Source organism: Trypanosoma brucei, chromosome 11, assembly GCF_000210295.1.
Source record: "Trypanosoma brucei gambiense DAL972 chromosome 11, complete sequence".
NCBI lineage: Eukaryota > Euglenozoa > Kinetoplastea > Trypanosomatida > Trypanosomatidae > Trypanosoma > Trypanosoma brucei.
The window spans coordinates 3,247,791-3,273,570 of NC_026744.1; the positions used below are offsets into that span (position 1 = coordinate 3,247,791).

Sequence of the window (25,780 nt, forward strand, 5' to 3'; positions counted from 1 at the left end):
TGACGGTTACCATAGACTGGTTCAGATTTCTAATAGAGTGTTTGCTTTCGTTGCCATCTTGGTTTTTTTGTACTAAATACATCATTTTTGTATTTACATACATATTTCCTTAACTGTCATTCGTACGTATAATTGTTCTCTGCTATGTGGGAAGAGTATATAGGGGTAAGAGCAGAAATTTACCGATGCAGGAAGCACAGCAGACACAAAGCAAATCACTCTTCGAGGTTTTGGGTTTGAATTCATCAGAGCGAGATGAAAATCATCTACTTGCCCGACGCGTAGTGGTGGTGGGGGATGCGCTCAGTGGCAAGCGAACGTTAGTGTCACGGCTTTTCGCTGCTGCAGTGCAGCAGTTTCCATCCTCATGCGTCTTACTGCTCTCACCAATCGCAGACGGCAGTGAGAACTTCCCACCGTATTCTCAGACAACAACAGACTTAAACGAGGGAACTCGTGGGAACCGTGATAGCTCATGCGGGATCTCTGTGAAGCCGAGTGGCATCGTTTCTCCATCGTGTCCTCCTTATGATGCGGCGGCTTCCTCACGATCCAAGGCTGAAATTGATGGCAAGCGTGCCCCTCACTTCCCGCATGGTGTCGGCATTGCCCATAGTTTTATATTTCAGCGCCTACCGGCAGGCAGAGCTTCCCTTGTGGGATCCATGGATGATTGTTCGAGCAATACCTCCGGGAACAGTGGTGGCCCTTCGATGTTTAGCGCTACCGGAAGTGCGGCACACAGCATATTAACGGAATACTTTTGTTGTGATGCACCTGGTGCTTTAGCCACAGCGCTTCCAACGGTCCTAACACTTGAGACCAGTGTTGTGCTTGTAGTCGTAGACGGAAGTTCGCCGTGGACGCTACATGAACAAATACGACGGTGGTATGGCCATCTCAAAGGGCACGTGGCGCAACTGCTACGCGGTGAGCTTCCCAAGCAGGATGAAGTCAGACGTGTTAGAATGACAGAGCAGCAGAAGAACTTTTGGGCTACCCAAGAACAGGTGCTGGGCTTGCTGCGTAACGCATGGTGTGAGCGCGAGGGAGGAGTTGCGAAAGAGCTCGTGCCCCCGTCGAGTGTAGTCGGTGACGTTTGTCCGCTGCGGACCCTTATTGTTTGTAGCAAGACAGATGAGCTGGAAAAACTTTCACGGGAATTAGAAAAGAGCGTTCGTGTTAGCGGCGAAGCGGTGGGCGGTGATACGAGCCTTGACGCCGATACGCCGCTGCGCCGCACGGAAAATCAGACGTCATCACGACAGACACAGGCACCTTGGGTTACTGAAAGCTTGCGTTCGGCGCTTTGCACAGGGGGTCTGACGTTGCTGCAGTTAGTTGGGCAACTCCTTCGGAAGGAAGCCATCGAACGGCGAAGTGGACTTGTGGGCACCGGAAGCAGCGTGAACACAACAACAACCGCGACATCGTCTTCTTCGGTTGAGCAACCGCAGCACTGCTGTAAACAAGAATTTCTACTACCGACATCGAAGGCCATTACAACTAAAGGCAGGGTTGAAGCCACAACTGGATTAAATGCAGATGGCAGTCCTTTGGCCGCAACACTGGCTGGTAGCTACAGCACATTCGTCCATCCCTTCTACAAAAGCCTATGGTCTTTTCTCTTCCAAGTTCTCTACGAATTTCAAACGCTGCATAATCGAATCGGAAGTACCAGCGCACTTGATGCCCAGTCCAGGCGTGCATCGCAATTTACTGACTCCGATTGTAGTGACCGTGCAGTACGGAAACCATTAGTGTTGGCAGGGGACATTGACTGGCACATTTCCGCCCTCTTTCACCCATACACGTTTCTTCCACATGGTGTTGACCACGTTTCACTCCTCAACCCGTTGGTAGCTTCTACTGAAGCTATAAACCTTCAAAGCATATTCGGTGAGCTGGGCGAAGAGGGCGTAGGGTGTTGTGGTGATATTACTGAGCGCAGAAGCTGTGATGAGTCAGTGCCACTGCGCGGTGATTACATGCGGAAGATTGAGACTCTTCTCGCAGCCAATACAGTCAGCACGGAGAGAACAGCTTAAGATTTTCCCTCTAGAAACAATGTTCTAGGTAAGCGAAGCGCATCTTCAAATAACTCCACAAAAAATCGAAAGGGTGGTGTCGTTCTCTACATGCTGTTGTTGTCAATACACTTATAACTTGTTTTCGTTGTATATATATATATGTACATATATTGTTTTTCTTTTCGTGGCGTACAGGCGGGAGAAGAGGCCTTGGAGAATGTTTCCTATGACAGTGTTTACTCTTTGCACATTAAAAACGGCCTACTAACGCCTCCCTTTTTTAATTATTTGTTCTTCATAAAGGCAAATATCCTCTGGTTGTGTGACACTGAATTGGCGCACATAGCCCCCGAAACTAGAAAGGTTAACAGGGGTGGCGCCGTACGTCGTCGCTTCATTTCCCCCTGCAGCACCGGTTGCTGTGGGTTCTGAGGCTTTTTTTTTTTTTTTTTGAGCCCAGCTGCTGAGGGGAAAGTCGGGCTGGCCGAACCCCGACAGAGACCAAATACGAAAAGGGTGGCTGTGCACCAACAAGTGGAGTAAGTCTAAAGAAGTGCGTAGATCGTTATTGTAGATGGGGTGTTTATCTTTTGGAAGCATTAGCGAGGTGGTGGGGTGGAGCTTCTTCGATATTCAACTCGCTAACGCATTGATTGGGATTGGCACAAGCGTAGCAGTACCCATTGTCACGATGGTTGGGCGGGAAATTGGTTATGAGCAGGGGAAAATAGCAAGTTATGTTTCACTCATTAACGCATTCCACGTGATTGCTGATATTCCCTCGAGTTTGGTGGCGGATTGCGTCGACCTGCGGCGCCTCATGTCGTTTTCCGTATTTGCCCAGGCGGCTGGTTGTATGCCGGTTGTTCTGCTTGGGTGCACTAGTACGTCACTGGCCGCATTTTGCGTAATTAATGGCTTTTCGACAGGTGCTTTCTTCCTTGCACGACACATTTATGTTGCAAGGAGGTTAAATCCTGATCACTGTGGAATGGTCATGGCATTTCTTTCTGGTCTTTTGCGGCTGGCGCATATGCTAGGGCCCATATTTTTAGGTGTAATTGCCTCACTGTGGGGTGATACTCGGTACTTTTTTTTCGTCCCAATGGGGGCGTCCCTACTGGCGTGGTGTTGCATCCAGTTTTCTCCCTACTGTTTACGTGTCGGTAGGAACGCGCCCCAAGGCCGCGCACACGCTACCACTGCAACCCAGCTGGAAGAGGCAAAAAAACTCGACGAAGGTTCTGTTGGGGGAGAAACAGTTCCGATCCTTCCAGGGGATTCGTTGATCAAGGGGCCAGTTCTGGAAGAGGGGCTCACAAGGCGTGTCGTGTCGTATGGTGCTGTCAATACTTTGAACACCGACAACGCGCGTAGTAACGTTGGGAGTGTGGGCTCAGAGGTTGGAATCGCCTGCTCTCATGAGTGTTGCAGTCTACAAATTGAAGGCAGTAAGGGTGGCACCGCTCCCGCTACATACTGTTCTGTCATTATGGATCAGTGGAATGTCATATGGCGGCTGGGCATTTACGTCATTCTGTTCGTGGCACTACGCGCGAATCGAAAGCTGTTACTAACGTTTGCTGCCATGAGAATGGGCTTCACTGACGTTCAGCTGTCTTTTTTGCTCTCGCTGAGTTTTTCCTTTGATGCCTTCCTCTTCCCTTTGGGCGGTATTCTTCTTGACAACTGCAGTCGCCGTTTCGCGCGCCTGCCTGCCGTTCTGGGTCTTGGCATTGCTTTCTTACTTCTGCCATTACAACACTCCGGTCAGTGGCTCTACGTTATGGCGGCAGTGTTTGGTGTAGTGGATGCATTGGGTTGTGGACTCATCATGACACTTGTGGCAGATTACAGGCATCAGTATTTCGGTGGATTGTTCTTTGGTATCATGCGGACGGTGCAGGACATGGGTCATGTGATAAGCTCGGCAGCCGTGTCTCTCATGATTCACCGTTTCGACTTTGCAATTTGCAGCAATTTTTGGGGCGTGTTGGGCATTTTTGCGGCGGTTTGGGGCTGGTACGGAGTCCCAAATCCCACTCGCTGAAGAAGGGGGTGCGTGTGGAGGAGGGCGGCACACCACACGCGCAAAAAAAAAAAAAGCGTTTAATCGGTACTAGTAGAGAAACACCTGCATGAAAGTGTCTGATGATGTCAAGAGTCCTTAACTCTAGGGAGCGAGGGTAAGATGCGCAATTATCGAATTCAAAAGCATTTCGTGCTCAGGGTTGTAATACCAAGCGTGGTAACCATGTTCACGTGTGTGCGCGTGTGTTGGAAGCGGGAGACGGAGGAAAAGCAGGGGAGGGGGGTCGACTGTTTTTGTAATTGTTTTTTTTCCCTTTTTTTTTCCTTCGTGGGAAAGAGGCTGCACCACACGGCAGTGTCAACAACCACTAACTGACAACTTCTTGTGTAACACAAACAGTTAACGAATAATGAAAATAAATGTGGAGCGGGAAGGGTCAGGCACATTACATTTCTGTGTAGATCAGGCGCTGTGTGGGAGCACAAGCGGCAGTGTATTAGTTGTAAAGTCAATACGTATAGCACACATGCACACCCGTGGCATTGTCATCTTTCTTCACCGCGGTTTATATTTTCGCTTGTGTTTCCCCACCTTTCTCTTCCTTCTTCTTCCTTTTTCTTTTCTCCGATATGTGTATAATGGAGAGGAGTGACAAGAATGGAAGCGGCAGTGCTGGAAAGGTAGCGGATGGAGTAACAGAGTCGTTGAAGGCGCACGACACCCTCCGTTTCCCTGGTGCCAGTTCCGTTGACTTCCGTCTTTTTTCACTCGCTTACAGGGTTTTTTTTAACACCTTTGTTCACGCACGTTTAGTGATGTTTGTGCTAATTGTTCACCTTTCCGCCATCAGGCAGGTTTCTGCTGTTTTGGCTGTGTATGTGAGTCTGTAGCGCAGTGTGGAGGGCGATGAAGCTTGTGACCTTCCTTGTTGGTTTCCTTTGTTGTACTTTTTTTATTTTTTTCCAAAGAGTAAGAAAAAGGTGTGTAATTCTGGTAATGATCAAAACGATAATATCTATTCCCTCCTCAACGACATCGGCATCAGCGGAGAGTGCTAATTGTGTTCCTTTGCTCAAGCGCTTCAGGTGGGCGGAATAAAGCAAAAGCAAAACGAAAGGAAAGCGAAATGTTCTGTAGTTGTATCCAGCAGTCCCAGATAATCGAGATCTGATAAGTGCAAACATACATTTGAATTTAAAGGCAGCAGAAACACTCTTTACGAATCGCGGCTGCTACAAGTGATCGGCTGTTCGAGCATGTGGAGTCGTGATGCGGCCTCTGACATTTGTTACGATTGACATATAAAGATGTTCTTGTATTTGTTAACCCTCACCAACTTTTGGTTACGGTAATTACAGAGGCGTTTTGCGCTCGATGCTAACCACCTCCACTGCTGGTATCTCCATTTTTATCATTTTCCCCTTGTGGTACGTTTTTGTTGCGCTGTAAGTTTGCATATTGGGATCTCTGACCCCATCAAATATACCTCAAAGAAAAAAAAGGAGAACAAGCGTTGGAAAGGCGCACCTGGAAAGTAATGAATGCCAAATCTTCTTGTCTCGTGGGAACAATCAACAGAAGTAACTTTGAATTTGTCTGCCCTGAAGAGAATGTGGATGTCACGCAACTGGGGAATCCTACGAACGGAACTTTAGCTCCGGCGAGCAATGGCAACGTAAGTTCGGAAGCGGAAGCGAATGTAGGTATGATTGAAAATGATTTACCTACGTCTTGGGTGGTGCTTAGTCGTTCATGTCGAATTGCTGATGGGTCTCCGCATACACCCCAAGAGGGGGGCAGACCTGATCACCAGGAAGACGAAAAGGGGGAATCCGCACAGCAGGAGATGGAGCAGCATGCGGAAATACAAGAGTGCTCCATGCGCAGCTCATTAGAGCATCGCACAACCACTCTGACCTCGTCCTGGTTCGGGACGTGTAACAGCAGTCTCCACGCGGATATCGAGAGGTCGGAGGTGGGACCCACCACGCCGTTCAACCCATCATGGCACTCTGCCTGCACAGAAAATAATACAGTGGAAGCCAGCGACAATAGTCAGCCCGCTGATGCCACTTTGTCTTCAATTGAAGACCTGCGTCGCTCAAACGACATCTTACGTGCGCTGTTAGCTCAGTCAGACAAGGTTGTTGCTCAAAGTTTGCTCGGAAAGGAAGCCGCTGCACGGGAGTTGGGGGATATGCGGAGCACCCTGTCGGCGCTGTTGGCCAATACGGAAAGCCGCAGTAATGTCTTCCGTGGGCCTCGTAGTCATCGGCTCCATCAGCCCGCGGTACCGGAACAGTCAGAACCACCCAATGAAAATCAACCGTTTCATTTGTTTGGTTGGCTTCAACAGTTCCTCTTCGGGGACTCTGAGAGGGAGTCACAAGACTCAGGCTCATCGCAACGGGAACAGGAGGATCACACGCACACTGACGAGCATTTCGATATATTAGATTCCCCGTTACCACTCAGAGGGGGGCTCAGCTGGAGGAGCCATTTCGATACCGCCAGAAGGTGTGCCCAACGTGGTAAGAATCAAGAGGCGTTTGCGTCACTTCTTCTTGGTATCACATCAGAGGACTTCTGCGAATGGAACCTTCTCCTAGAGGAGAATGAAAAGTGTAATTTTCTCTCTGGTCCTCATCGCCTGCGTTGGGATTGTATTATTGCAGACAAGCTTTGCGAGTTTCTCTGGAGTGATAAGGTTGTGGAAGTCAACGGTACGCTGCCACATGAAGAACCTGTTACCCCAAACCCCGAAAGGCCTAATCCGGTTGCCATTGCAGATTTTGTTTTGGGTACGATTGCACGCCATTTTGGAAATGGCAGAACGGATGGGCAAATGAGCCAAGAGATGCCAAGCGCAGGAGCGGATGGTGGCAGTGATTCCGAAGACCGAACGCGCAACTCTCTCGGGACTCAGCAGCCAGCGCCACCATCGCCCGGCCCCCCATTTAGGACGCTGGAAAACATTCTGTCCATCGCTACATCCATTTTCCCTTCTGATGTTTCGCTGCTCTATGCGCAGGCCTCCTTATGTGCAGTGTTGGGGCGACAGGAAGATTCTATTCGGTTGTTAAACGAGGTTATCGTCCGTGAGCCAGGGTGTTTGCTGCGCTACGGAGGTTGTGGGGTAAAGCAGTGAAAAAAATATATGACACTTTCGCCTATTTTGTTCATGGGCCGCGGTGACACACCCACCTTTCCCTCTCTTTTGCTTCTTTATCGCTTCATTCTCGTCTTCCGCTGACAGTTTGCTTGTGGTGAAGATCCGGTAGTATCTTCAGAAATGAGGAACACAAAACGGATGTATATTTTTCTAAAGTTAGTTTTATCACAGCAGAGTACTTGAGCGCACTGCCGTGAGAGTGCATGGTAAGTAAATGGAGTAGTCTTTCAGTTGGTAGGTTAGGATTTTTTTTTTTACATTCTTTTTTGTTTTACTGTAACCCCTTTCTCATCCACCTGAGTGTTACTTTGTAGTGTTGTCAGTAGTATCATTATCATTATTTTCCGAGTATTACCTTCACGTGTTAGCGATTAACGCTAGATAAGCACGATTCCTCAGGTCCTGCAGCTACCATTGGGTGAGGTGGCGTCAAAGGTCGAGAAATAAAAGAGGAAGGAAAGCCGATTCTCCCTCTTTTTCTGATTCCGAAGCTGGTGCTAACAACTCTTATGTTTTTGGCCGCTTAGCAGCGTACCGGACTATTTAGTATCTCGGCTTATGTCCCCTCCATCTGCGTGCCTTTGTTCGTGCTTTGTTTAGAACATTGTTACTATTCGTTGCTCCTGACCAATCCCCTCTTTTTTGCTACTTCCTCCCTTTTCAAAACCTTCTTTGTTGCATGTCGGTTGGTTAAAAGGTACCACCACAGAATGATTGAACTCCTCCTTGAGGTTGCTCTCAGCATTATTATCTGCATAGTGGCCGCGTACTTCTTCTTTCTTAGCAGCCCCGTCGAGGAGTACGGCGTCGGTGAAGGGAGCAGATCATACGAGCATGGTAGCAATATCAGTAACAGCAGAGGTGGCTACGGCAAACCTTCTGACAACCGGCATCTGTCTCCATATAGTCGCCGGAATGCATCATCACTTGAACGCAGCAAGAAGTGCGAACCAGCCATGTGGTGTAATGTGGTGGGTCGCCTAGTTTCCCTTCTTGTTTTGGGCGGCGGCTCAGTGGATGGCAACGTATGGGTGGATCGCATTGCGTACTTCATTGGAAAGGGCATCAAAAGTGTTGACGAGGCGTTCGATGAGGAGCGTAAAACTCGGGGTGCGCATGGAATTACCACGCAGACACTGCGGGTGAAAGCAGATATGCTGCGATTGTTGCGAATGGAACTGAGCAGCGGCGGGACGTTGAGCACCGCGGGTGGTGCGCATCACCAACAACAACAATCGCACAGCACCTCCCCGCAGGTTGGTGGTATGTTCCATACGAGGACAAGCAGTGAGCACGCCCGTGGGGTGGGTATTTTTGGTGAACCACCAGAAGGTGGGGCCGCCGGCGGCACCGTCGCAACTGGAGTGGGATGCAACAGCGGCCCCGCGCCTGCAAACTCTCCGCTCGTTGGTGTGGTGCTACCGCGGGTTGGTCCTGGTGGAATTACATCGGTCGAGGTGCCGCTCAGTGCTGTAACCCAAGAGCTGGGTTTTGACGACTGTGGCACCCACGTAGCGGAGTCTGGAAGGCCGAGCATGCTCCGATGTTTCGCTGTCCCTATTACATACGAAGATCATCGCTTTCTTTTACACGTTGTGTGTAACCTGCCTCTACTCGCTGCACTCCCACAGTCACTGAGCATTCCATCAGATGTCCTGACGCTGCGGTGTGGTCTCTCTGTAAAGCGAGTCGTATTTCACGGTGTACTCTACGCCGCTTTCTGTGGTAATAGCATCGAATTGAGTTTTTCGAGCGAACCTCAGTTCACTGCTTTGTTTGATGTTTCCCCTCCAAGGCGCCAGGATCATCACGATCGCTACTATCAGCAGCAAAATCAGCCGCACTCACACTTATTACCAACCGAATGCAACAGCGCGCGTGGTCCAGCGGCAAGCGTCAGCAACGCATCTTCCCTTCCGCTGCCTCCGTCCACACTTGCTGCTCATAACTCTTCCCAGCGCTACGGTAGTAATGTGAACCAAGGTGTTTCTAACGAGGGTCACCGGACAAGAGAGAAATTGCAAGAAATCGTCGACGCTGCCGTAAGGAGGGCAATTCAGTCCATCACGTACCCCTGTGTTTTACGGGGTCACTTGAATAAAGGGACGATGTCAAAGACGCAGAGTGTCGGTGGGGGTGAGACTGAGCAGTTGTTTGGGGTGCCTAACACTGGCTTATTGACGTGGACACTGGAGAGGGCATCTCTGCCTCTCTGTTGCTAATGGAGTGCGTGATGTTTGCACAAAAAAAAAGAAAAAAAACTTCTCGGTTCAAGCCAGTTTCGATCCAACAAAAAGGAAAAAAAAAGAAAGATCCCAATGAGGTTTATTGTTAGGAACGCATTGCGCCCTCTATTTAGCGAAATTTGCTTGTGCCATCAAGTACCGTCCTGACAGCTGTGGTGCATCAAGAGCAACTGTGATTGTCCCTGCATCCCCATATTCGCTGTGTACACGATCTTACCAACGTCGGTGTGTATTCTGTGTGTGCCTTTGCCCACCGGCGCGTGAACGTGCGTGTGCTGACGTTGCTGCTGTAGTTCCCCTTTGTATCCTCCAGGGGGTCAAACCTTTTTGTTTTTCTACCTTCTTCTATTTCTTTCTGCTGTGCTCCTTTTGTGTTGTAAATCTTGTACTTTACCCTTGACTAGTCCCCATCGGTATCGCTGCGCGAACATGACATTTGTGTTCGAGGCTAGAAGACTGCCTTTTGGCACGTTTCCAGTAGCCCAAATTCTCTCTGAGTGCAATGGAAACCCGAATCACAGCGATGGCTGTCCAAGTCTCAACGACGAAGCGCTAGAAGGTCTTCCTGCGTGGAAGCGACGACTTATCCCTCCAGTTATCGATGTGGTGAGGAAGCATTACGGGAAAGACGGTGGAAATGATGAGGCATCTTCCCTGTCATGTTGGTCGGCGGTGTTGAGCATTGTAGATGAGCTGCAGGAGTTGGAGGCGGCTTACGCACGAATGATAGAATACCGTGAGCGGCAGCGGAGGGGGGAGAAAACAGCTGAAGAGTGTATGCTCGAGGAGTTGCTGCGTGAACGCATTGGAGATGATTTCATGCGTGGAAGGCATACCAGGGGCGGGAGTAAAGGAGGTGACGGGTGTGAGTCTTCATCAGGTAGCGATGAAGATGTCTATGAGGACGCAGATATCGCTATGTGCTTCAACACCGACGGCACTGTTGTGGGTATTGGCTCTGCCGGGCTGTTTGGGGGCCACGGCTACCACCTTCATCCTTCAGGTCAATAACCAGAAATTCCTTCACAAAACCCCATTGGTGCAGAGAAGGGTAAAAGGAGTGGGAAAGAGGAGGAAAGGAAGACGGTGAGGAGGGCTAACGACCTGGTTAATCCTTTTGTCTTACAACCCTCAATTTCCACAAGTGCACCAATAACCTATTTGGTTTGCCTACATCTTCTCTCCGCTGCTGTTCTTATGAACCACGCAACTTGTCACTACATTTTTCAACTGTCCCTCATTGTTAGTGAAGAACGCAAGGAGCTTGACGAGTGTACATATACACTTTTGGAGGTATATATATATATATATATACAATTATTTGTGTTTGTGTGAATATAGTCGCGTTAGTTCGTCAAGCGAAGATTTGGTGAGAATCCTTGCTAGCGCTTCTTGAACTCTGCTCGTCGCACGTGGGTTGGAGGACGATACTGCCCGACAGACGGAACGGCAACGAGGGCAGTGAACAAATATATACATATAGTGGCAGCGGTTACTGCACAGAAAGAAACGAAATTAATAGGTAAGAGAAGAAGCGTTATTAAGAGGGAAACTAAAGTGAGAAACGAAACTTGTACTCTGAAAATATAGTAAGGCACCACTTGAGGGAAGGAGGTGGAAGACCTGCAGCGGTTAGCATATTTTGATTCTTAATTTCACTGTCACGAGACGATTTGTTCCATGGGTATGGCAACACGTTCGCCTTCGCCACGGACAGTTCACTCCGGACAGCGGCAGGAGGAAGGGAATTGGGTGGCGTCTGTTCCCGGGGAGAGAACTCAACTAGGGACATTGGATCACGTGAAGCTCCACCCAATTGATCACTGCTCTCCCGATATCCCCATATCGCCGCCTCACACCTCAGCCGCTGATGTGAATGATGTACCTTTAGCGGAGGTTGTTCACGGTGGGGGCTTCGGTGAAACTAATATTGCCGCCGATATTGGAGGTTGTGCTCGCTTAGTTGAGCCTGCAACTTTTTGTGTGGCCTGCGAAGACCGCCAAAGTACCACCCTTTTGTTAGCTCACAACCAGAACGCTTTGGACCACCAAAAGCAACAGCAACCCGTGGATGGTGAGGGACAGTGCCCACTCACCGCGCACGACGGGCCATCACGAGGCAGGTTGCGATTTGGTTTGCGTTCGTTGAGGGTTGTAACCGAAGAAAGTGGCACGACGGCGAGGCGGTTCTTGAGACTTAGAAGACCACAAGTAGGTGCCGAGGAGCGGGCTGAACAGTCCATAGGTCCAGGAGACAGACATTTCGCTCCAGAAGAGGGAGAACATCCCCTTCAAGAAAAAACAAATTCACAATTCGACACCCAGCCCCTTCCCCCTATGCACACCAGCGTAACTACAGACGGATCATCCCGCACCAACGAAAAGGTGGAGCATCCCGGTGGTACTGTGCAACACCAGCGCACGACACGGATGGCGGAGGCAGTAAATGCAAGCTTCAATGGCCCCACTCCGTCGCTTTCGGTGTGTAAATTGGGAAAGTCTTTGGGATCTGGTGTACTGCTCTCACCAACACCTACGACCCCAATATTGAAGAGAAATAATGGTGCGGCCAGCCGAAAGCGTCACAGCAAGGTGAATGTATTTCTGCCACATAGTCCCGTTCCCATCGACTTCAGTTCGGTTACCACACATGTGGAGTCAAAGTACGAAGTTGGGAAAAAGATAAGTGAGGGCACGTACGGTGAAGTATACATTGGTCGTTGCCGAACTACGGGTGAGTATGTTGCGTTGAAGCGACTTAAAGTTTTAGAGGGGCTGGAGGGGTTTCCCATCACGTCTCTGCGAGAAGTGATCGCCCTTCAGCACATTAACAACGAGCGCCAAAACATTGCAGTACGTAACGGAAACGCAAGCGGCAGCAACCGTGCCAAAATGGACGCCATAGATGAAGTAGTTAGACTCCGTGACGTTTTACTGTCGAGCACCCACAACGATATATATCTTGTGTTCCCTTACGCGTCTTGCAGTTTGGCTGGGCTAATGCACCGCCGATTTCCATTCAGTGAGCAAGAGATTGCGTATATTTTCCGGAAAGTTATCACTGCTGTGAAAAAGTTGCATGAAATGGGTATCATCCACCGTGATGTCAAGGCTGACAATGTGCTCATTAATAGGGATGGCAGCGTCCAGCTTGGGGACTTCGGTTTGTGCGCCTTTGAGGGATGCGGCACGCGTGCCTTAACTCCCAGTCTTATTAACCTTAACTATCGCCCGCCTGAGATGTTACTCGGTGCTGTCGCATATAACGCAAAGGTTGATATATGGTCTATTGGCTGCTTTCTAAGCCAAATGTTTCTGCGTGTACCGCCATTTGCCTGCGTTCGGCCGAAAGCAGAATTCGACGGAGCGGGCGCTGGCAACGCAAAGGTGGACCCGCATCCCAAAGAGCCGCAGCAAAAACAGAAGTTAAAACAGCAGGGGTATAGGGTGCGAGCGGAAACAGAACTGGAGCAACTATCTCTTATAACAGAGGTGTTGGGCCCGCTTGGCGGTGACCTTGATGAAGCTTTCCCACCGGCGCAGTGTCGAAACGTGTCGCTATTACGTGAGGTACGCGCATCTCTAACTAGCTGTAACTCACAATCAGCGTTAAGGGCGTCTATGGCTTCTCTTTTTGAACCAAGCCATCTTTACTCTCAGTACAGGGGCTTCCGCTCGTGGTTCATCGCCACTGCTGAGCGCCGCCGTCGTTCCCCAACTTATCCAGCGCCGTCGCCGGAGTGTCTCGACGTGCTCACTGCAATATTTCAGCTGGATCCGCGGAAACGGCCGACGGCGGCCCAATTGCTGGAAATGCCTTTCTTTGACCTTAGCCGCGCGGTGTCGTCTCCCGCCCGACGGTCGTATGCTGCTTATACTTACGCTGAAGTTGAGGGAGAGAAGGCGGAGCTGTTAATAAGAGAAGAAATGGCTGAGAAATTACAGAGGTACGAGGGCAGTCACCTTTTGCCTTATCCAAGCGCTGCGTAAAAATAGGTTGTGGGTGATGGAAGAGGTTGTGATGCAGGAAACATGAATAAAAGGAGGACTCAGGAATGTGTCAGTGAGGAAGATTTTAAGAGGTGTAGTGGAAGGGAGGGGGTCACTGCAGCTCAGTGAAATGGAGGTGAACCGTTGAGGAGTTGTGGGTCGTTATGGTGCTCCTCCTGGTGGGACCACCAGACTCTAGAGTTGGCGAAAGCGGGATATTGCGATCGCCCAGGGAGGATTGACGGATCTACATGTTTTAAAAATGTGCATGGCTGGTCTCTACCTAAGTGGGAGGTGACGAGGTGTGTGTATGTGTATGTGTGGTCATCACGCCGCAGAACTCAGTCATAACCGCAATACGTAAAGTGGGATAAAATGGGGTAAATCACCGCAAATGTGATTGTTTCTTCTGTACTCTTTCCCCTCATATCCTATGTCGATACTTCCCCCCCCCCCAAGCAGTCTGTACTTCCGTTGAATATGATGTACCGATGGATACAAGCTCACACATCCCCCTCATCACTCAACCCCATTTTTTCTCTCCACGTTTTTTTTTCATCTTCCTTTGGCCGCCGTCTCTGGGCGGTCCTGCCCTTTGTTGTGGACGGCGTATTTTGTTCTCTTATTGTGCTGCACTGAGCCATTCTGTGTTCTGGGATTGGTGCCGAAATGAAGGAAAGAGTAAAAGAAAATATCCATCTTTTCTCCACAGTAACAGTCAAATGTGTTCCCCTCATCATTTCCTTCCCGATCTCTTGTCGTCATCTTCCTTGAATTTCGTCATTTATGATCCCTCCACATGCACTCTCCCTTTCTTTTCTATGTGTGAGTGTGTACGAGGAGGGGAAAGAGGGGGAAAGAAAAGGGAAGAAGACGCCTGAGCCTTATCTTGTATGCTATGTGCCTCAGTATTTGCACTTTGGCGCGGAAACTTGGAAGCGCGCGAAATTCTCTTCATGTGCAGCTGGATTAATTTTTGTTTTCTCCAGCGCTCCGAGTTTTCTCCTTTCACTCTATTTTTTTTTATTGTTCGCCTGCATTCCCCCCTTCCATTACGTGTTTTCCAGGCTCTTGCCTCATACCTTTCTTTTTCCGTTTGCTAAACTTCTTGAGTCTAAACGTCGCCACCCAGCATTGTACTGTTTATACCGTTTCCTCCTTTTTGCTTCTCCCTTTTTTTAAAATCTTCTTTCAGAACGTGTGTGTACATCCAAAGAGATTCGGTAGAGGATAAAAGCCAAAAAGGGTGGCGGCAAGTAAAGTGTCGTGAACGTTGCCTCCCTTTATTCTCCACTTGGAATCTGATCGTTGTTCGGATTTATACGCACACGGACGGAGGCACAAACAGGGTTGCTTTCCGGATAATTTGAAGGAACTTTCAGGGTGTGGTGGAAGAGGCTGCAGTTGCGGAAGGGAAAGGAAAAAAAGAAGAGGTGGGGAAGGAAGAAATAGTAAAGCATATCAAGGGGAATTAAATAAGTTCATAAATAATTCGGCGAGTAGACCAAAGGCTAAACTTGTCGAACAAGGGAACGGAGGTGTCGCACGTGCCAGTTGCATTGTTGGGGACTAGGAATAGGGCACACCTCTTTGCTCTTTTTTTCCCCCTTTTTTTGTCTAAAATGATGCGGTTCACTAGGGATGGAGCCGTGGGCAACATGCAATCAGACAAAAGTCGGAGGGTTCTCTCGTGCATTCTTTTTCTCTGCTTTCTCGGCTTGGGTGCTCTCATTGCATTTGCGACGATACCGTTTTCCGTACTTGACGGTCGAAGTGACAAGAAGCAGAGCGATTTGGTGCGCATAGCTGTGGATGAAACCAATTGGTGGTCTGAAAATATGCGCCTTCGAGTCATCGAGTCTGCGGCCGCAGCGCGAGCTATTGAGGGATTTGTTATTGGTGAAATTGATAATATGCCCCCTTGGAAGGGTGGGTTAGAGCAGCGTGCACTTGGATGGTCGTTTGAGCGGTTTCCTTACGTGGCAGCGGCGATGTTTCGTAATGTACGGAACAACACAGGCACGGTTGTCATGCTTGCCCCTGGTGGTGTCGTCTCTCAAACGTTTCCAAACACCGAGTCCGTTTTAGAGTATGATTTTTTCGAATCTGGAAATGGAATCGGGGTCGCAGCTGCGGAGAGGATGGCGGAAAGAGGAGGTTTTGAATTGTTCGGTCCCGTCCTCCGCCGTGTTCCCGTCCCTAACGCAAGTTGGCAGTTATTGATTTGCAGCGCTATACACAACGCAACGAGCGGTGACCCAGTATCCGTCGCCAACTTTTGGGGATTTACCGTTGTTGTGAAGGATTTGATGGGGTTGCTGGATGTCGGGGCGTTTGAAGAACGAATGAAGGAGCTTGAGATGAATTACCTTGTCTATATAACTGATGACGCAAACAACACCATCCCTGTCACCACCTCACTGCGTAATAACTTAACAACTGCCGAGATTGAGAAATTTACCGGAGGTTGCTACAATCGACCAGTGCTACCGCAGGTTGGGCATTTGTTTATGTGTGTGCGCAGTGCCGCGATGATTGAAAAGCACTCGAGGTCGACGGTGGTACTACTTGTGGCGGGTTGTGTGTTCATCTCCCTCATTGCATTTGTGTGTGGTGTAATGGTGGTGCTGCCGTGCTTGCGCGAGTTCGACAGTCGTATGAATGCCCCTAAAACTGTGCCGTTTGTGATGACTATTGTTGGCCCTTGCAATGCTGAGCGTTTGTTTGAGTTAGCCCCATCGGCTGCGTTTCCTGTATTGGAGAAGTATGCAAAGTTGCAGAAAGCAGTTATCACAAACAATCACGGTTATGTTGGCTTGCAAGTACACCCTTACACCGCAACATTCGTCACTCGCGATGTGGACACAGCCATAGAAACTTGTTTTCAACTGCTAAAAGGGGTGCAGAAGAAGCATTTGGATGAACCACTCAAGAAATGGTTGGGTGCCGACGGCGAACTGTCCATCGCCGCCGCTATACATTGGTGTGCAGATGCGTATATACGCGTAGAGACAGTGAACGGCAGCATTCGATACGAGGGAAATGATGTTAAGTATTGCGAGCGCATGTGGATGTTTGTCCCACCGAATAAGGTGACGATAAGTCAGCATGCCAAGGACAATATCCGCAGTCCTTCGACAGAGGTGTGCACCACTCAAATTGGCTCTGTTTTCTTTCGTGGTGTGAAGGAGAAACAAGCACTCTTTAATGTGACGCGTGTCGATGGGGATGAGTTGCAAACCTTCAAGGACTCAACAGTGCCTCCGTCGAGGATATTTGGCAGCGCTGAGATTGAGCAAGCAGAATATGAGGAAACACCAAATGCAGGGTTCATACCCATTAGCATTCAAACGAATACACGAGGTACCGGTGGCTGTGAGATGCCACCCAGTTCTCCTAACCTTCATAAGAAAAAATTTAAGGATCGAGCATCACAGTACTGCTGCTCCCGTGATCAGGAGGAACATGGGACCCATCGAAATCCCCTCGCTTTCCCTGGTGGTGGTGATGAGGTTCTGCCGCGTACTGTGGCGTTCGCATCCGACCCCGACAATGGCAGGGTTGGCGCCGAAGACGTTGAAATTGGATTGAAGTTCATCTACCCTCGGGATCACCACGTAAATCCGCACATACCGACTGGGAGTCGTTTCCGTCTGGCAAATGATGACGTCACTCATGGTTATGCTGCGGCTAGTAGTGACAAAAACGTGTCAAAGGCAACGAGCTCTGGGAATAGCCCAGTTACTGATTTTCACACGATGGATGAGTTGGCGTGTGTCAGCGTGACCAGTAAGGGGGACTTCATTACTGAAGCGCTCATGCGTCCGTGGATACCGAATGCACTGAACACGCACTTTCGTGTGTTTTTTGAGCAATATTCCCTTTTCCTCGATTTTAGTTATGAGTCGGTTCGTACCGTTATTTTTTATTTCTACATAGCATATAAAGAACTTTTAAAGCCCCTTGCGGGGCCGGAGCGAACGAATTTGTTTAATCGTTTTGTTATCGCATTTGGCGTGCCACCGCAGAGCGTCTTGGAGGCTCTTGCTGTTCGTTGTGCGTTGCGCCACATTCAGCAGCTGGAAGGCATACGTACAATGTTATGGCACTCGGAGCAAGAGCGCCTACAGCCGTCTCAATGCGCAAATGCAGAGGACACAAAACGAGAGGGGGTTTCACATGTAGTGGAGGGGCGAATATAAGGTGGCAGATGCGCACGCAATGAGCGTCTTTGTCTCTCTTGGGTTTGTCTTTGTTTGAAACATTGTAATCTTCTTATCTGTTGTTCCCCGGGCCCTTCTGAGAGGGGTGTTTATGTGAATCGGTATGATTTCTTTTAGTCTGCGGTTACTTCACCGCGTCCACCATTATATATTTTGTTATTATTTTTTTTTTTAAAACGCAGGTCGCGTACAGCTCCTTCTATTTCCTTCACTCTTCACCAATAAGTCGTTGTGCCATATTTTCTGTGATTGAAAACTTTCAGAAAAAAACTTCGGAAGTGAAAGTTCCGCAGTATAGTATTGTTGAAGTGGGATCTGCCGTCCCCTTCCCCCCTTTTTTCGTTTCCTTCTTCTGCCGGTTTCTTTTGATCGTCCCATCACTTTCCCTTCGTCTTCTCTGGTTTTATTTTTATATTTTTATGAGGAGGAGGGGTGGAAATTTCGTTACCTCCCATTCTTTAAGGTGCAAGGGAGGGAAGGCCGAATGGTGCGTTGTCAGTCGTCTCACCCGAAGGCGATCCTCGTTCAGTTGCATGTTGTTGCACCATCACTGCAGTATGATTACCAAAAGGGGCCGCCACCACCAGAGGAGGCGTGTGAATTAGATGTGGAGTTGTTGTGCAATGATATTAGTAACAAAATGCGGCTACTTGGCGGAATGGCCATTGGACTGCCCAAAGAAGGTTTGGTGGTTGAAGGTTCGCATCGTGAAGAAAGTGGCAACGGTGGGTTGTACAACATTGTGGTGAGGCTTCAACACGCCTCAAACCTGTCCGTAAGTGCGTTACGAGCGGCATGTGCTGCGGTAATGGAAGGTGCGGTGACTATTGCGGGAGACGATCGAGGAAAGCAAAGGCTAGCGCACAAGCAGCCCGCGCTAAAGGTGGTCCCCGTGGCTGTGCGTGTCGTCAAATTGGACAAGTTGCAATAATGAAGAAGAGGAGCTTTCTACTAGGCTCCTTTTTCACAACGAAACTGCTGCTCAACGGTGGTGGATGATGGGTGCATTACAATACTATCCAAAGCTTTTTGTTCACTGTGGTATGCTACTCCGTCCCTTTTTCTTCTTTGCCGTATTCTTCCTACTAGGACCTGAGACCTTTCTTGATTCAGCATATAGTACTAGTAATAGTTTTGTTTTGTTTTTTAGGGAGGTAGTAAGTCATTTTGTGCTCTTTACGAGAGGAGTGTGAAGTGTCGTGGACTGTTGTTGTGGAGATGCTACGAAATTACGACACACCCAGTCAGTTGCCCCTCTCGTGCTCACCACAATCATTGGCCACTCCCATATCTATTGGTGTGTCCTCCTCTTTTAGCAGCGTTCAAGCACTTGTGAGTGTGGAAGGAGGAGGTTCTGATGAAGGGACGTACAGACCCCAGCAGCAGGCATCACAAGTAATTCAACCCCCTTCCCCGCGGTCTCCCGTTGTAACTGTGCTGAATTGGCCAAGAGATGGATCTTTGGGAGCTAGTGGTGCACAAGTTGGCGATGGACTTGCTGCGCCGGTAAATCTCCCCACACCTTCGTTACTGTTGGATCATATGAGGAGTTCTGGGTACCCAGTTATTGCTGTTGTCAGTCCTTCGGCATCTCGTCGCGACTGTACACGGGATGGTGGAAACATTGACAGCCGTAGTATAGCCTTTTCTTTTGATCAGTTTCTTCTAGAAGGTCAACTACCATCCCCCACCCCCTCCCAATTCAGCACACGCTCAACACCTATTCGCGGTGTTGCGGCGAAAGAAGTGGGATGTTTGCTTCTGGAAGCAGGTCATCCCACAGATTGTGTCATTTGTATGTGCACGTACGGCGATGATCCAACTCCTAGTGAGAACCCTCATCAAAAGGTTGAAGCTACGGATGTTAGTGGGGAAAATGTTAACAACACAACCACACAGTCGTCACCGACGGCGAAAGAGACCAACAAAGAAGTTGTGCCACCCATCAGTAGTGTGAAGTTAAGCTGTAGTCATGAGTTCCACCGCGACTGCCTGCAACGGTGGCTTTTAAACAACAATTTGTGTCCAATTTGCAGGCGAGAAGTTGACTCCTAATGGAAGGAAAGTGGGAGGTGCGTTGTGGGATGCAAGAAAACCATATCAGGGACTTTCTTCCCCTCCCCTCTTTTTTTCTTACTTGTTTGCTTTTCTCTCATACACTGATGTTTCCGATTGGCTCTATCTTGATATTTTTGATGCGCCAACATGGACGATACAATGCTGGTCTCCCCACCTACTTTTGCTCTCCAGATGTACCTTTCTGTGTTTACGCTACAAGGGTGTGGAATGAGGGGATATATATATATATATATATGCATAATCTTCCCCCTTCACTCACTCTTTCCTTCTTTGTTTTGTCACCACGGTATATTGCATCGGTGTCCTACAAAACGCCCCCGTTCACTCATTTTTTGTCGTACCTGATCGCACGTGCGCATGCTTCAGGTGGCATATGACCGGTGGCAGAAGGTTTCGTGTGGAATGTATTCTTCTGTAGTGCTCCACAGAGCACTTTTTCCCCCTTCTCTCTCCAATTTCTTTGGTAAGATGTACTTTCCTTCCCACCTCTTTTAATTTTCTCGGCCCTTGCTAATTACCTACAGGCTACGTCTATTATTACTCTTCTGCGGGTCTGTGCAATAAAAAAAAAAGAGAGGGAGGGAAGTGGTCGTGGTCGTCGAGGCGTTGTTTCATTAGAAAGTGACAAAGCTAAGGGACGGAGATACGGCACGGTTTCCCCTCTCTTAACAAGGTAACCTTGCAGTGTCCTACTTAATATTATAACATACCCACTGCGTTACAGTTCCTGCACCCAGGAGACATGAAGCGAATATTTAGGAGTTCGGTTAGAGTCGGCGCCGCTTTGCCGCTAGGAGCTGTCGTCCCGGCCATCTTTTACTGCAATGGCATAAGAATTATGGGACGTCAATACACACATGACACTTATCGACCTTTCGGTGACGGCTACAAGGAGGTGCGCGGAACTGCCCCTACCGATGAGTGTAACCTTTTGTTTGCGTCACTCAATGATGAAAGCCTTCCCTTGTGTGAAGATAGTGGTAACGTAGTTAATGGGCAACTCGTTAGGGCCTCTGCTCTAGTCGACAGCGATGCACTAGCGGATTCACAGGAGCTGGTGGATGTTGTGATTGAAGAGGACCGCAGGGAGGAGGAGGACAACTCTGTACTGCTCGTTCCTTATCACGAAGAGCAGAACAGCGTGACGAAGAAACGGAACGAGGGTGAAGATGTCACTACGAGGTGTGATCATCTGTTTTCAGTGGTGGGTTGTCCCACTACAGTATCGACGGCAACATCTGGGATCCCAAACACCCCAAGCAGGAATTATCTTAGTGAACAAGATGCCTTATATTTATCGCCAACAACGCCAGAGGAGGCTCGCGTTCCCTCGGCTTTGTGCCCTCAATTATCAGCATGTGTGATGGTTGTCTTCGCCGCCAATGACATGCGAGTGCATGACAATTACGCGTTGGCGCTGGCCGCTACACGGGCGGAGGCGGCAGGTGGTTTGCCAGTTATTGCAGTGACGGTTGTAGATTATCGTATGTTTGCACAACCTAGCGCCGTCGGGGGGTTCTTCCGGCAAAGTCCAATGCGAGCGCGCTTTTTTCTCGAAACACTCGCAGCGCTGCGGTACAAGTTGGAACGTGAGCTGCGAATACCCCTACTCGTTCGCTGCGGTAGGCCGGAGGACCACATTCCACGTCTGGTGGTCGAGTGTGGCGCAATCGATGTGTTTCTAACAACGCAGTACGCCCCACACGAAAAAGAGGTACATAACGATATTGTGGAAGCCATCAACCAGCGTAGGTGGGTGAGCCGGGACCCCACAGCAGGGTACAAGGCAATTGAACATGACGCCACGGTGGTGCACCCGTTCGGAGCAACGTCCGCCTCTACCAAAGTTGGGGTTAAGGAGTCAAGATTAACAGCAGCACCCGTCGCGCATAGCGTGTGGCAGACGACCCTTGTGCATATCGATGACCTCCCTGTACCCGTTGCGTCAATGGTTGAAGGTGAGCGATGGTACCACGATGACGTAACGACGGCTAACATACGACCAACGGCGGCATTTGATCGTTGCATCAATCGTTTGTCCGATCTGCCAGCACGAGGTGACTTGCTTCCGACAACTGGTGAACTGAGCGGCTTGGAGCCCCCGCCCCTTTACCGTGGCCGGGCCCCCACACTTGTTGAGCTTGGCTATGGGAGCCCCGAGGCTTTTATCGAGGAGGAAGTTATTGCTACTCAGTCTTCTCATCCACCAGGCGAAGATGCTGCTATCGAGCGCGTGCTCGATTGGTTGATGGATGGAGGTATGACATCGATGCTTCGGTACGGTAGGGATCGACGCACGAACACGAAAATGTATTCGCAGCGCCTGTCTCGTCTCTCGCCGTACCTGTCGTGTGGAGCATTGTCACCACGTCGTTTTTACGAGGAATTGCGACGGTTCACAAGTGAGCACCTACGCGACAATTTTGTGCAGCAGCAATATAGGGAGGCGCTGCTAAGGCTCAGTCGACGGGACTACTGGCACTGGATGGGTTTGCGCTATGGGCCCCTTCTGTTTTATGAGTACGGGCCGCGACCGGAGCATACAGATGACATAGCAGACTGGCGCCACGATCCGAAAATCGTGCAAAAGTGGTGTGCAGGGCTCACGGGCATTCCCTTTGCCGATGCGGCAATGCGAGAGTTGACTCTTACCGGATTCGTAGCAGACGAGGGAAGACAGGGACTGATATGGCTCCTATCGCGTGGCTATGGCCAGGATTGGCGCCTTGGAGCAGAGTGGTTGGAGCGCTGCTCGATCGACTACGATCCCTTCGTGTGCTATGGAAATTGTGCCTACTATAGTGAGCTTGTCCGCGATGATTTTGGTGAAACGGTGCGTAATATTCATTGGCTTGCCCACCATCACGACCAAACGGGCATATATGTGAAAAAGTGGTTGCCACAGCTGAGTAAAATCCCTCCTGTTTACATACATAGACCACACGTGCTTACGGAGAGGATGCAGGCAATGCACGGGGTTCAATTAGGCAAAAATTACCCGTATCCTCTTAAGCTATGGGATGGTGCGCAGTACACTTTGAGTAGTGAACACCTCACAACGTATTTCAGTGAAGGAAGTCAATGGCACCGGAAGGCGAAGAACGGTGCCGGTGGCTCGGGCTACGCGGAGGCGCTTCGCCACGGGACCGTCATACTGGAGCCCCATCAACTTCAGTCGTCGGCGTTTGGTGAATTGGAGCACGGCGTGATGCACACCGTGCCCGTGGTAAAGGATGATACCGCTGGCCGCGGCCAACACAACAGGTCGCTAACTGCCTCCGACGAGTAGCGGCGTTCCATACCCCTTCGCCTCTCCCTTCCTTTTACTCATTTTCCCATCACCTGCCGTACGTTACGGCTGGCAAAAGGAACGGGGTGTCTACTGTGTACATTAGCGGCAACTAGCGACTCCCCCTCCCCAAGTGGAAAATTGTTCCCGTTCTCTCGTCGCTTAGCTTTGTCCGTGCGTCCCCACGACAGTGGTTAATCTTATCGTTTACTTCCCTTGCAAATGCACTTTGCTGCTTTAACTGTGTCTAATATTATATCCTGGCACATCTTTCACTAGGAAGGAAGTCACACGCTACACCAACACCTTAAGTTTCCCTGCTCTTACTTCTTTTATCGCTGTTCACATCTCCAACCGTGTAGTTGGACGGGCTGGTGATATTATAAAACCCCAAAGTAAGTCAGGTGTCGGAATCGCGCTAGGAACTTGCACGAGTATATATATATACGGATGCCGTACCCAGACGTCCTTCAATGCCGTAACAGTAAAGTCGAGGCCGTTGTGATAAAGTATGATGTGGCAGTAGCGGCTGATGGTGCCGTCACTAGCAGTTACGCCGTAAACGCCCCGTGCGGCACAAAGGATATTTACTTGGCTGCCTGCGATGGTGACACTGTCGCGCTCGACATGTTCTTGAGGATGGGGGTGGACATTAACAGCATCGGCCGCCCCACTCAGCGGTATGGCACAACCTTTGACAGATGTTCACACTTCTGCGCCACTCCGCTGTGCTTCGCAGCGGCGTATGGGCGCGAAAAAGCGGTAGCTTTTCTACTAGAAAAGGGTGCAGACGCGTTCAGGACGTCGTCAACTGGTATTAGACCATGGGAGTACGCCAGACACCGCAGGTACAGGATCATTATGGACATGCTGCAAACAGCGGAGGAGAAGCAACGCGCAAACGCCAAGCCAACACTGCCACAGGGTTGAAAGAAGCTCGAGGTTAATCATGTATTCACAAAGAGAAACATGTGCCTGAATACACATTTCCTACCTTGGTACGTATTCAGCGCCCAAACAGTGTGTAAGTTTCTAGGTGCTATCACTCCGTGGTGGCCCGACTGGTGGTTGTGCTACCTTGCTATTATGTATATTTTTGATAATTACTTCACTTTTAGAGCGGTGTTGTTCCCTCCTTCCCTTCCATGTCACAGCTTCTGTACGGTGTCGCGGACCCGAATCACGGGTAATGTCATGCGGTTTGCAGGGGCAGCACCACCAGGACGGGACTGGGCCCCTTTCCGAAACTCCAATGATTGTTTTCCTCTCTTTTCGTTTTTCTAAAGGTGATAACGCTTCTTCACGCGTAACAGCGGCTGTCCCCTAAGGGTCGGGTTTCGTGTTTGATAGCGGCGAGCTAGAACAGACGTATGGAGGGTAATTTCTACGTTTCTGACTTTGTGATCAAACGGGCCCTGCGCAGCAATTACGGCCACTGTTTCACCAGGTGCCGTGATGAGGTAGCCGCCTACGGCCGATGTGTAGAGTCGGGGCAGATCAACCGCAACTTGTCACAAGGCCTTTGTGCCGAGGAGAGACGAGCGCTAAGGGCGTGCGTAGATGCTCGTGCGAAGGAGCTTAAGCAAAAAACGATCTGTGACTCGGGGTCGAAACAGTAGAGATCTTCGTGTTTCTTCATATATACGTGTGTGTACGTGTACATATGTTAGGAACCCTTGTTGTCGTCGGTTGGCTTACTATGATATATGCGGGGAAAGTTGGTCCCATGCGAGGCCATTCAGTCCAAACTCAGCGATGGACTACAGTTTAAGTGTGTTTCGCGTACTTTGTCCATTCGTTAAAACTTTCTTCCTCTTCACTCTCCCGTGTTTAACGGAGGGCGAAGGAAGAGTGAAGTCTCTAATGAGGTGGTGGGAGAAAAAGACTTGTGCTGAAATACTGATGAACAGTCACGCGTACCTTGGACTCCTTCGGTTCATATGCGATTTGTATACAAGCTTTAAGGGTTATGTCAGCCGCTGGCATTGCCCGGCACGGCGGACTGCGGTGCTCTCGTGCCTTAGTGCAGCCATCGGCGCCGATGGCGGTGTTGGTCCGTGGCTGTTGTTGTTGGTACGCGCTGCGGTTCTTCGCGTACTCTCCTTACGACAGCATCCGCAAACCACCCAAAGGGAAGGGAGGCTCGCGCGCCTCGTGCAACCCAATCAAAGTGGCGGGCATGAGCGTCACCAACAGTAATTGCGGATTCCCTGACAGGGCTTGCGGGGAGTCCCCTACTCCGTGGAAGTTCCCGGAAACACTCAAGAGTGGTCGCTACAAGGACGAACGCCAACGACGCAGGCGGTATGAGGGACCGAAGGTGCGCGATTCTGCGGGACCAGACAGACGGTTCTACCGCCGATTGAAGGACTTCCGCGAGGTGCAAGATGATGACCCCTACGCTGGCGTTTTTAACGAACGGGATTCGGTGAAGAAACAGCGAGTGAAGGAGTGGCAGCGTCAGTTCGAAGAGGAAAACGCTGATGTCGAGTTACCCTACGAGCGCACGAACGTGCTCGCTCGCTTGGCGCCGAATTGGTTCGTTCGGTATTTTGTCAACATGCGAGACCGTGGTGGGGCGGACTCTCTCGTACATGTGGTGATCCTTGCCGTTGGCCTCTTTATGACATTGTGGATTATAGGGAGACTCTTCTACACACCACCCAGTCAGGCACGTCCCATATCCGAGCTACGTTAGGAAAGTTGGGAGCACGAGAAC

At 49.8% G+C, this 25,780-nt stretch overlaps 12 protein-coding genes across 12 annotated transcripts; all 12 read left to right on the top strand.

The window, feature by feature from the left end:
* Positions 1 to 185: 185 nt before the first annotated feature.
* On the top strand, positions 186 to 2,048 carry TbgDal_XI13700 (hypothetical protein, conserved; the record flags this gene model as incomplete). Its single annotated transcript, XM_011782213.1, has 1 exon — positions 186 to 2,048. One exon carries the CDS (start codon positions 186 to 188, stop codon positions 2,046 to 2,048), a length of 1,863 nt encoding a protein of 620 aa, XP_011780515.1.
* A 673-nt stretch (positions 2,049 to 2,721) lies between these two features.
* Positions 2,722 to 4,080, top strand: TbgDal_XI13710 (integral membrane transport protein, putative; the record flags this gene model as incomplete). Its single annotated transcript, XM_011782214.1, has 1 exon — positions 2,722 to 4,080. The coding sequence occupies one exon, from the start codon at positions 2,722 to 2,724 to the stop codon at positions 4,078 to 4,080; it is 1,359 nt and encodes a 452-aa protein (XP_011780516.1).
* Positions 4,081 to 5,767: 1,687 nt separating this feature from the next.
* TbgDal_XI13720 (hypothetical protein, conserved) lies at positions 5,768 to 7,210 on the top strand (the record flags this gene model as incomplete). Its single annotated transcript, XM_011782215.1, has 1 exon — positions 5,768 to 7,210. The coding sequence occupies one exon, from the start codon at positions 5,768 to 5,770 to the stop codon at positions 7,208 to 7,210; it is 1,443 nt and encodes a 480-aa protein (XP_011780517.1).
* A 734-nt stretch (positions 7,211 to 7,944) lies between these two features.
* On the top strand, positions 7,945 to 9,456 carry TbgDal_XI13730 (hypothetical protein, conserved; the record flags this gene model as incomplete). Its single annotated transcript, XM_011782216.1, has 1 exon — positions 7,945 to 9,456. One exon carries the CDS (start codon positions 7,945 to 7,947, stop codon positions 9,454 to 9,456), a length of 1,512 nt encoding a protein of 503 aa, XP_011780518.1.
* A 453-nt stretch (positions 9,457 to 9,909) lies between these two features.
* TbgDal_XI13740 (hypothetical protein, conserved) lies at positions 9,910 to 10,491 on the top strand (the record flags this gene model as incomplete). Its single annotated transcript, XM_011782217.1, has 1 exon — positions 9,910 to 10,491. One exon carries the CDS (start codon positions 9,910 to 9,912, stop codon positions 10,489 to 10,491), a length of 582 nt encoding a protein of 193 aa, XP_011780519.1.
* Positions 10,492 to 11,160: 669 nt separating this feature from the next.
* On the top strand, positions 11,161 to 13,470 carry TbgDal_XI13750 (protein kinase, putative; the record flags this gene model as incomplete). Its single annotated transcript, XM_011782218.1, has 1 exon — positions 11,161 to 13,470. One exon carries the CDS (start codon positions 11,161 to 11,163, stop codon positions 13,468 to 13,470), a length of 2,310 nt encoding a protein of 769 aa, XP_011780520.1.
* Positions 13,471 to 15,092: 1,622 nt separating this feature from the next.
* TbgDal_XI13760 (hypothetical protein, conserved) lies at positions 15,093 to 17,672 on the top strand (the record flags this gene model as incomplete). Its single annotated transcript, XM_011782219.1, has 1 exon — positions 15,093 to 17,672. The coding sequence occupies one exon, from the start codon at positions 15,093 to 15,095 to the stop codon at positions 17,670 to 17,672; it is 2,580 nt and encodes an 859-aa protein (XP_011780521.1).
* A 505-nt stretch (positions 17,673 to 18,177) lies between these two features.
* Positions 18,178 to 18,624, top strand: TbgDal_XI13770 (hypothetical protein, conserved; the record flags this gene model as incomplete). The annotated part of the gene is made up of 1 exon (XM_011782220.1): positions 18,178 to 18,624. The coding sequence occupies one exon, from the start codon at positions 18,178 to 18,180 to the stop codon at positions 18,622 to 18,624; it is 447 nt and encodes a 148-aa protein (XP_011780522.1).
* A 287-nt stretch (positions 18,625 to 18,911) lies between these two features.
* TbgDal_XI13780 (hypothetical protein, conserved) lies at positions 18,912 to 19,748 on the top strand (the record flags this gene model as incomplete). Its single annotated transcript, XM_011782221.1, has 1 exon — positions 18,912 to 19,748. The coding sequence occupies one exon, from the start codon at positions 18,912 to 18,914 to the stop codon at positions 19,746 to 19,748; it is 837 nt and encodes a 278-aa protein (XP_011780523.1).
* Positions 19,749 to 20,514: 766 nt separating this feature from the next.
* TbgDal_XI13790 (DNA photolyase, putative) lies at positions 20,515 to 23,061 on the top strand (the record flags this gene model as incomplete). Its single annotated transcript, XM_011782222.1, has 1 exon — positions 20,515 to 23,061. The coding sequence occupies one exon, from the start codon at positions 20,515 to 20,517 to the stop codon at positions 23,059 to 23,061; it is 2,547 nt and encodes an 848-aa protein (XP_011780524.1).
* Positions 23,062 to 23,511: 450 nt separating this feature from the next.
* Positions 23,512 to 23,991, top strand: TbgDal_XI13800 (ankyrin repeat protein, putative; the record flags this gene model as incomplete). The annotated part of the gene is made up of 1 exon (XM_011782223.1): positions 23,512 to 23,991. One exon carries the CDS (start codon positions 23,512 to 23,514, stop codon positions 23,989 to 23,991), a length of 480 nt encoding a protein of 159 aa, XP_011780525.1.
* A 1,039-nt stretch (positions 23,992 to 25,030) lies between these two features.
* On the top strand, positions 25,031 to 25,759 carry TbgDal_XI13810 (hypothetical protein, conserved; the record flags this gene model as incomplete). Its single annotated transcript, XM_011782224.1, has 1 exon — positions 25,031 to 25,759. One exon carries the CDS (start codon positions 25,031 to 25,033, stop codon positions 25,757 to 25,759), a length of 729 nt encoding a protein of 242 aa, XP_011780526.1.
* Between the last annotated feature and the right edge of the window lie 21 nt (positions 25,760 to 25,780).